The sequence below is a fragment of the Megalobrama amblycephala genome, linkage group LG21 (assembly GCF_018812025.1).
Source record: "Megalobrama amblycephala isolate DHTTF-2021 linkage group LG21, ASM1881202v1, whole genome shotgun sequence".
Taxonomy (NCBI): domain Eukaryota; kingdom Metazoa; phylum Chordata; class Actinopteri; order Cypriniformes; family Xenocyprididae; genus Megalobrama; species Megalobrama amblycephala.
In genome coordinates this window covers 20,204,459-20,214,541 of record NC_063064.1, presented here as the reverse complement: position 1 = coordinate 20,214,541, position 10,083 = coordinate 20,204,459, and the positions used below count along the sequence as shown (strand labels likewise).

Here is a 10,083-nt window from a genome sequence, read left to right as displayed (position 1 = left end):
TTTTTTTTCTCCAGTTTCTCAGCATGAGAATGTCCAAGTTTTATTTATTTATTTATTTTTATCTAAAAATTTAAAAAGTTTCCTTTAAAACAATACAAACCTTTTGACTCTCCTTGCTATAGTTTTGGAGTTACGAGTCTTTACTTCTTTGTGTGTCACTCAAAAAGAAAAAAAAGAAAAAGAAAAAAACTCTGAAAATACCCTCAGGGCTTAAGGGGTTAATGAGGTAATGCCTTTCTGAAAATACGGTGAAAATGACAACTTTATAAATGCAAATTATTTATTCAAATGGTAGAAAATTGTTCAAATAAGTAAATACAAAATATTTCAACCTGAGTATAAGAGCAAAGTAAATACAGTGTATCTAAAAAGGAGCTAAAAATGTATGTATATAAATGTGTATCATAACAAAAAGGCTCCATCCCCCAAAGTCACAAAATCCGTTATCAATTACATAAACAGACACGATGCGCTCAAAAAGCAACAGTTTCTACCTATTAAATAATAATAAAAAAAAAAAAAATGCACTGAATGATAGAATACTGAACTAAATACACATTTGTATGATACACAAACAAAACCACATACATTTCTGGAATTGCTGCATGCTCCATACATCATTCTCATTCTCCATGCAGATAAACCTCTACATTTCAGGACCATGTGACATTATGTCCGGCTTCATGGGGGTCACCTGAAGTGCTGGTGTGGACATTTAATATAGTCAGTTTTTTAGAGGGGAAAAAACATCATGACAACAAAATATGAATAAATGAAAATGTATTGTACAAGTGTCCTGAGTAATTATCTTGAGTTATCTTGAGCAATAGTTAGGACAAATTCAATAACAGTCAGAACTAAAAGTTTGTGCTTTTAAAATTTGTGAAATTGGTGCCTTTTTATAAACCATAACAAAACCATTTTTGGTTTATATAACTTAAAAATAATTTATTTTTTTCCTGTTACTTTATGAAACAGAAGTACATTTTGAAATATGACTGTATTTGGATTGCAATGCAAAAAAAAAAAAAGAATGAAAATAAGTCCAATTAAATAAACACAATGCCAAATGGTGAACAATTAAATTTGATTAACCGGCACCAGAACCCTTCATATTCAAATACATCCTCAACAGACGTAAACTGAGTAAAATACAGTGGAAAGTGAACGTTTGTCAAGCTGTCTGTGCATGTAGACAGTACCGGACAGACAACACAAACACAGTGAAATCCTTTGGGATTCAGCTTTCTCCACCATTGTCTGTAAACGCAGAGCATCATCACTGAGGTACTGAGATCTGTAGCTGCAGTTTTACACTGAATTTGTTTCTAGACGAGAGCCATTGTGAACATCCTTGTACACAATGGTTGCACACAAAGTCCATGCAAAGTTAGGCAGCTTTGAAAAGTCAATCTGGTGATGTTCATATTTGCATTTGTTTTTGCCACAAAAAAAAAGGAAAATATTTGGCTGGTCAGTTTTTTTCCCAGCGGGAATGAGTACAGGTGAAGTAGGTCAGTATGTTAGACCTTTGACCATCCATGTCACAGGTAATAAATATCCATGAATCTTGACTGAAGTCTCTGGTGTCGACTCTGAAATTGAGTGGACCTGCGTTTTCCTCCGTTGCCCTCTAGTGGATCCTCTGTGTTTTTGCTCAGAAGTTTCCAGACACTATTTCACCTGTTTGAGTCTCTCAATGTGATGGCAAAGTTTGAGAGCAGGACCTAATTTCAGCCCCATGTACTTCATGATCATGTCGCTCCGTAAAAGCATCAAGGCCTTGCCATCAATCTCCTGTGGAAAACAATCAATCCTTTATAATATCTACTATATAATATAAAACATATAAACCTTGTTCTGAAAAAGCTATGCAAGCATGTCTGAACTTTAAAAAAAAAAAATTACAAAAGAAATCAAGAAAATCATCTCACATGTTTCCTGAAGAGCTCTGCGTGTGGGCCCAGCGCCTGTGGATCGGCATCGCGCACAAATTGCATCACTTCCTCTATACTCCAGGATGACGGACACTTATTGGATGTTCTGGAGGGATCCTTCTCTGCTGCTTGATGATCAGGACCAGTAGTTGAGCTAGCAGCTAGCAAACACACAAATTAAGATTAAGATTAACAAACATTCATAAGATGGCAAAACAATAGCACATTAACAATCCTAGTTATGGGTAACAAATATGCCAACTACAAAAAAAAAAGTATAGGATGATAATAATAATTGCCACTAGGGGGACCAAAATACATTTGCATGACAAAATAGGTAACACTTAATAAAAAGGGTACATGAATAATCATTTATTAATACCTGATTATTGAACTAATGAAATTATGTTTATGACAAAAAATTTTACATTATGACAATATTATTCACTTATAGCAGAAACAATAAGAATAGTATGTTAGCTTCAAATATAGCCCACAACTGAAAATATTCCATGCTACAGGTAAAAAAAAAAAAGAAAAAAAAAAAGACCAAGATAATTTTGGGAGTGCTGGTCTAGAATCAGTGCCTCCTTGACGGTCCTCTCATTTGCTTTAATATGGAAAATAAAACTGAACCCCAAACATCACTCCTACTCCGAGATGCTATTTAAATAAATATGGCCCCCTGAGCCGTTAACAGGCTTTAATCCATATCAAAGCCTATTGTGCCATTTGACATTTGATTAGAGAAAATACATCTGGTCCTCACACAAGCACTCTGTGCGGAACTGATATGGGTGTTTATCCCACGATAGAAATAGATCCAAGTCTCCGAAGAGCAACGGTGATCGCTTAAGCCAAGCTGCCAGACTGAAAGCATTCTAAGGGAGTTGAACAATGAAACTGCTCTGCTTTTAGGGCTCAAACACAAGAGTAATGCCAACAAGCACAGACACGAAAAAAAAAGCTCAAAACCCCTAAAAGACTTGATTGACTAAAATGATTCAATAAATTAGTAACTCAAATTTATCATTAATAAATCATCAAAAACATGTAAGCTTACATACAGATCAGTAATTTAAAGTTTCATGACATTTATAACTGCATGAAAAAAATTATCTATTAAGCATTATATAAATATCACCATGAAATCATAATTTAAAATTTGTATTTTTTATGGAAAATTTATATAATATATATATATATATATATATATATATATATTATATTTATACGATATATATATTTATATGATATATATATTTATATGATATATACAGTACAGTCCAAAAGTTTGGAACCACTAAGATTTTTAATGTTTTTAAAAGAAGTTTCGTCTGCTCACCAAGGCTACATTTATTTAATTAAAAATACAGTAAAAAACAGTAATATTGTGAAATATTATTACAATTTAAAATAACTGTGTACTATTTAAATATATTTGACAAAGTAATTTATTCCTGTGATGCAAAGCTGAATTTTCAGCATCGTTACTCCAGTCTTCAGTGTCACATGATCCTTCAGAAATCATTCTAATATGCTGATTTGCTGCTCAATAAACATTTATGATTATTTTCAATGTTGAAAACAGTTGTGTACTTTTTTTTTTTTTTTTTTCAGGATTCCTTGATGAATAGAAAGTTCAAAAGAACAGCATTTATCTGAAATACAAAGCTTCTGTAGCATTATACACTACCGTTCAAAAGTTTGGGGTCAGTAAGAATTTTTATTTTTATTTTTTTGAAAAGAAATTAAAGAAATGAATACTTTTATTCAGCAAGGATGCATTAAATCAATCAAAAGTGGCAGTAAAGACATTTATAATGTTACAAAAGATTAGATTTCAGATAAACACTGTTCTTTTGAACTTTCTATTCATCAAATAATCCTGAAAAAAATATTGTACACAAATATTTTGTACAATTGTACACATTAAATGTTTCTTGAGCAGCAGATCAGCATATTAGAATGATTTCTGAAGGATCATGTGACACTGAAGACTGGAGTAACGATGCTGAAAATTCAGCTTTGCCATCACAGGAATAAATTTACTTTGTGAAATATATTCAAATAGAAAACAGTTATTTTAAATTGTAATAATATTTCACAATATTACTGTTTTTTTACTGTATTTTTAATTAAATAAATGTAGCCTTGGTGAGCAGATGAAACTTCTTTTAAAAACATTAAAAATCTTAGTGGTTCCAAACTTTTGGACTGTACTGTATATTTATACGATATATATATATACACGATTTATCTGCACATTATTTATAAAAAAAAAAAAAAATCATGTGCCTTTGTAATCTTTATTTAAAATAACTTCCCTCTTGCTTCTCTGATGATATGTTTACTGGCATGAGGGCGGGACAAGCTGTCAATCACATGTCAATCCCGAGATAACAATAGCAAGCAAGTCAATATGAGATCGCAGCAATCGTAAACCATAACCATCCAATCAATACCCACTGGACAAAATCAAGTCCCGCCCAACATTTTTCCCTGTTTGTGAAGTCGTTTCACTCACATACGTCACAATAGTGAATGAAAGACTACCACAACTTCCGTTTCATTCTGACTGATAATATTATGAATGAGTAATTATTAAGTGTTAGCTATAGATCAGAGTGCACTAAGTCTATTTAAAATAAATAATTAAACAAGTCTGGACAACTACATAACTATCATTAATAAATCATCAAAATCAGTGCTTATATATAAATCAGTAGTTCAAAGTTTCATGACAATTCTAACTGTGCATAATGATCTGTTTAGAATTACATAAATGTTTATATACAGTATATACACACACACACATACACACATATATATACACATTATATATTTTATTTTATGAAAGAGTGCAAGGTGTTACCTATAAATCTGAGTGCACTAGGGCTATTTAAAATAAATAAATATAAACAAGTCTGGTCATTTACAAGCAATCTCACATGTTATTAATGGTGTGTGTGTGAGAAGGTGTTTAAACAAAGCGTTCTTACATAGCCTACCTTCCACTCGTCTGTGTGTGCGTGCAGGCCCCAGCTCAGAGGGGTTGGAGGAGAGTCTGCGGAGGGGTGGGGGGTGAGAGGGGTAGTGCGGGCTGCTTCCGGTCGGGGGGTGATAGTCAGACGTGCTCCGTAGTGCGGGGGGCCGGGGGGCGACAGGATTGGAGGCAGAGTCCATCGACTCTTCTGAGAACTGCTGTTCCGTGGTGGCACCATTTTCAGCATGGGCAATGGTTTCTGTCACGAAGAAGAGCGAAGTGAAATGTTTTAATACCCAAGGTCATTCTTTGGCAATATATGATTTGAAATACATACATGTATGCACTTCCATTCAAAAATTTAAGGTTGTTAATTTTTCTTTTTTCTTTTTTAAAAGAAGACTGTTATGGTCACCTTGGCTGCATTTATTTGATCAAACAGTTTAAATATTGTGAAATATTATTACCATTTAAAATAACTGCATTTTAAAATATAAAACCAATTTATTTCTGTGATGGCAAAATTGAATTGAGTCTTCAGTGTCACATGATCCTTCAGAAATCATTTTAATATGCTAACTGGGTGCTCAAAAAACATTTATTTTTATTATCAAATATTGAAAAGTCAGAAACTGTGAAACATTTTATTCAGGAATCTCTGATGAATAGAAAGTTCAAAAGAACTGTATTTATTTAAAATAGAAACATGTTGTAACAATGTAAAATGATCTATGAATATCTATCTAAAATTAGTTTTGAGAAATATTGCACCTACATATGAATTTCATGACAAATTTGACATAATTGAATGGATGAATATACCGTTTAAAAAGGATGTACTTAATGAAGCTGTGGCTACTTGTCACTGCTTTTATAAAGCTGAAATATAAGATAGTTGGTCACATTTTTGGTGATATATTCACATTTTCGTAGACTTTAAAATATGGAAAATGGTCATAATCAGGAATGGCTAGTTGTGTCCACACATTTGGAAATTTATAAACAATTACAGGGTTATAGAAGGTTTTACTTGTACGCTCGAGACTACAAGTCTACACACCTACAGTATTTAACGAACACAAACTCACATCAAAATAAATGTAGTACAGGATTCCTGTGTTCTGCATGAATAGAAATCTGATTTAACAAGTAGTAACAAGTCTCAGAGTTTATTATTGTCCTCTAATACACATGTGTGAAGACTACTAGCAATTTTATAAAGCTACTAACACAACACTGGAAAATTAACTTTATCTTGTGTCCATGAGCTTTATCTACGAGACATTTAGTGAGAGCTGAACACACAACACCCACGTCTGGCAAATTATAAAATCACCCACAGCAGTAAAAAATAAGCCAAACTGGCAGGATATTTTCACCCAATTAAAATCAGACAATTAATTAGTTACAATGTAGACGATTTAATTAGGAGTCTGTCTGCATTATTAATAGTTTTATTTTGTGCGGTTAATAAGATGAACAGAGGCGTCCAACGCCACCAAAAGAAAACCCCGTCCTCCGTTCGCTTTAAAGGATTAGTCCACTTTTAAATACACTTTTCCTGATAAATTTACTCACCCCCATGTCATCCAAGATGTTCATGTCTTTCTTTCATCAGTCGAAAAGAAATGAAGGTTTTTGAGGAAAACATTCCAGGATTTTTCTCCTTACAGTGGATTTCAATGGCTACCAACAGGTTGAAGGTCAAAATTACAGTTTCAGTGCAGCTTCAAGGGCTTTAAACGATACCAGATGAGTAATAAGGGTCTTATCTAGCGAATCGATCGGTCATTTTCAAAAAAAATACAACCGTTTATGCTTTATAAACAAAATATCGCCTTGAACGTACTTTCCGCTTCCGCATTCTTCATAACGCTTACGCTGAATGTCCTACGCCTTCCCTATTCAAGTTACGGAAAGAACGCGGCGCCAGTTTAGCGTTATGAAGAATGCGGAAGCGGAAAGTACGTTCAAGGCGATATTTTGTTTATAAAGCATAAACGGTTGTATTTTTTTCGAAAATGACCGAACGATTCGCTAGATAAGACCCTTATTACTCATCTGGTATCGTTTAAAGCCCTTGAAGCTGCACTGAAACTGTAATTTTGACCTTCAACCTGTTGGTAGCCATTGAAATCCACTGTAAGGAGAAAAATCCTAGAATGTTTTCCTCAAAAACCTTCATTTCTTTTCGAATGACGAAAGAAAGACATGAACATCTTGGATGACATGGGGGTGAGTAAATTTATCAGGAAAAGTGTATTTAAAAGTGGATTAATCCTTTAAGTTTGCCCAATCAGAATTGGCCAAGACCTGCTGCAGCTAGTGTGGCATAAACACTCAATTGGTATCATTCACTCACAGATACAAACAAGCAAAAACACTCAGAACAGCTGAACGGATCGTACCGTCTGAGGGCAGAGCTTCTGTTCTCTGTAGTTTCGGTGACAGGGCAGTGGTGTAGGCTGCTGAATCTCGGTTGAAACGTCTGGTACCTCGCGCTACTGACAAAGCTTCTGATGTCTCCTCTTTCACTGCAACAGAGGAAAAGTGCAGATATAGATCACTTCTGGAAGACCACAGGATTTAAAAAAAAAAAAAATCACAAGCTAGATTTAGTAAAATGACTCTGTAAATAAATAAATAAAGCCCTAATTATGCTCTTTTGAATATTACTTTTCATGTAGTGTGTAATATAGTGGTTTGTGAGTGCAAATTTTAAAGATCAAAGTGCATGACAAATACAGTTATTGTCTCTTTATAATAGTAAAGGTTACAATTAACAACAGAGCCCAAACTATTAAATTCAGTTGCCATTTATTTTTAGATATAATAATCAACACTCAAAAAAAACAAAACAAAAAACATGTAAATTGCACACAAGGCAGGTTTTGCATTAACTTTTAAATATAATTATAAAATTAATCAAATTCATTTTTGAAATATAATCTTTGCACAGTTACTGTCATAACTTGTTTTCATGACAAATTTATTTAAACATTAAATAATTAAGATAATAATTAAGGTAAAGTAAATATAATGAATATATAAGCTAATATAGTGCATATATTTAGTGAAATGCTCCCCTTTAGAGTTAATTTGTCCAGTGAACTAACATGCTGTAGACACTAAATGACTTGCCTGTGGTAAATGTAATGCTACGTGAAATATTATTCTGAAGCTGTTTTAATGATGTCTTTCTGTGGTTGAGAGATTACACGTAAACATTTCTATGCATAGATTGTTCTTCTTCTGCACCTGCTGTGGCGGTTAGCAAACAGCATTGCATTACTGCACGCGCCACCTTCTGGATTGGAGTGTGGATCGCCTGTGACTGACTGTATTCGTTGTCTGACTGTATGCACCGAATCAACGTCTATACTGACCCGCCCTCAGGCCTGGGGCATATTCTTCGTATGTCGCTAACTCACTTAGCTGGATTTGACTGATGGCGATTTGGCATGATCTTGGATTGTTCGGTTCTTCGACGCTCATCCTGGACTTGCTGTCATAGCAACAGGTCCGTAAGCTCAAACCTGCTCAGGAGCAGGCTTATTTCATGTAAACAGGATTAGATTGCATCTTTTTAAGCGGAGGTGATGCTTAAAGTCTGTCCCAGCCACTGCTACTTTCCCACAAGAGTACCCTAATGTAAACCAGGGACAATAATAATAATTTAAAAATAAATTTGCAAATAATACTATAATGCCGTGTAGTGTCATTATATAGACACCGACAGTTTTACTCTTTGAGAGAATAATTCGTGAGGGAATAATTACGTAATCATTTTTATTGGAGTCTTACACACATGATGTACAGATGTCTATGCCGTACATGCATTTGTGCATTTGAACCGCGACAGATATTATGGGAGTGGCTTGATGAAGCGCAGGAGATGCAGATAACTTGATCTTGACCCTTAAGAAACTTTAATTAATGCTGTCAAATATGCTTCAAAGGTAAATTAGTTGCTAATTACAACATTGAAATAAAAAATTGCCTGTACAAATACTAGAAATTGTGAATATAGCCTAAATAATTGGGTAATCATGTAAAAAAAAAAAAAAAAAAAAAAATAGTGCACATTTCATTTATCTATTATAACATTTATGTCGTTCTTCTGTCATTTATTCGCTTGGCTGTTTCCTTATAAATGTCTAGAAATTCGTCAAGTTTTTAGTCAGGTGTCTTTTCTCATTCTATGATGTCATTACGTTGCCGTCTTGACCCCAGCCAATCGCTGCATTGCTGATCGTGGTTTCGTGTATCGATACATCTGCCCTTTTCATGGAACACAAGAACACGCAGTAATCTTAGACAACTTAATCCAGATATTTTAATCCAATCTGCAAATTCGTTTGAAGAACCAAAGTATTTTGAAGTATTAAGCGAGGTATGAAGAATATGCCCCTGGAAGAGTTTGGTTCATGTTGTCGAGACATTTGCATGCACTTCCAAAGGATGAGGACTCGCTCTGGAATTGATATGGTAAAACCGACGCCATTGTTACTGTTCGTATCACTGTGTGTACAAGTGCTGAGGAAGCCTCCGGAGCTGAAATTCACTTATGGTAATGGGTGTTTGGTTTCTGACACATGCTGTAAGCGTTAGACCAATCACAACAGACTGGGACATCTGACCAATCAGAGTAGAGGAAGCTCGCAAAAAGGAGGGGTTTAGAGAAATTGAACCGTTTCAGACACTGAGAAAAGAGGTGAATGCTGCAATGTATACAATGAGAAAATTAAACTGCTTTTTAATGCATTTTATTATAATAAAACACATTGTAGGAGACTTTTAAAATAGCACAATAGAGGCACTTTAAGTTTTTCATTAAATATTTATATTTTATTTTATTTTAGCTTTATTTAAATTACTGTAACAACACAACAACGACACAAACATGCAAACATACCTGATTTGCTCCTTTCATACGGTGCGTGTGTGTTAGTGGTTAGTGGACTGAACGGCTGGCTGCTGAACAGGTTATCACAATGCAGATGGTGACACAGTGTTTCTAAAAAGCGCAGAACAAACGATGCACTGGAGGCAGTTGGGAGCTTGACGTAGTGGATTCCTCCTTCAGAGCGAACTGAATGAAAGTAAATTTGGTGCAAAATTAAAAACACTGTATTACTCTTAAACATGTCACACAGAATG

General features: G+C 34.3%; 1 protein-coding gene across 2 annotated transcripts in view; it reads right to left on the bottom strand.

Annotated features, from left to right (window-relative positions):
* Positions 1-266: 266 nt before the first annotated feature.
* scml2 (Scm polycomb group protein like 2) overlaps positions 267-10,083 on the bottom strand; it is a 33,126-nt gene continuing 23,309 nt past the window's right edge. The window contains exons 11-15 of one of the 2 annotated variants that reach the window (XM_048173079.1): positions 9,839-10,015; positions 7,332-7,457; positions 4,940-5,182; positions 1,935-2,098; positions 267-1,797 (exon numbers count right to left, since the gene is read on the bottom strand). In XM_048173079.1, the coding sequence (XP_048029036.1) occupies positions 1,675-1,797; positions 1,935-2,098; positions 4,940-5,182; positions 7,332-7,457; positions 9,839-10,015 (833 nt within the window). In that variant the 3' untranslated portion in view covers positions 267-1,674. The remainder of the gene's footprint in view (positions 1,798-1,934; positions 2,099-4,939; positions 5,183-7,331; positions 7,458-9,838; positions 10,016-10,083) is intronic. The other variant, XM_048173080.1, reaches the window with a different exon arrangement.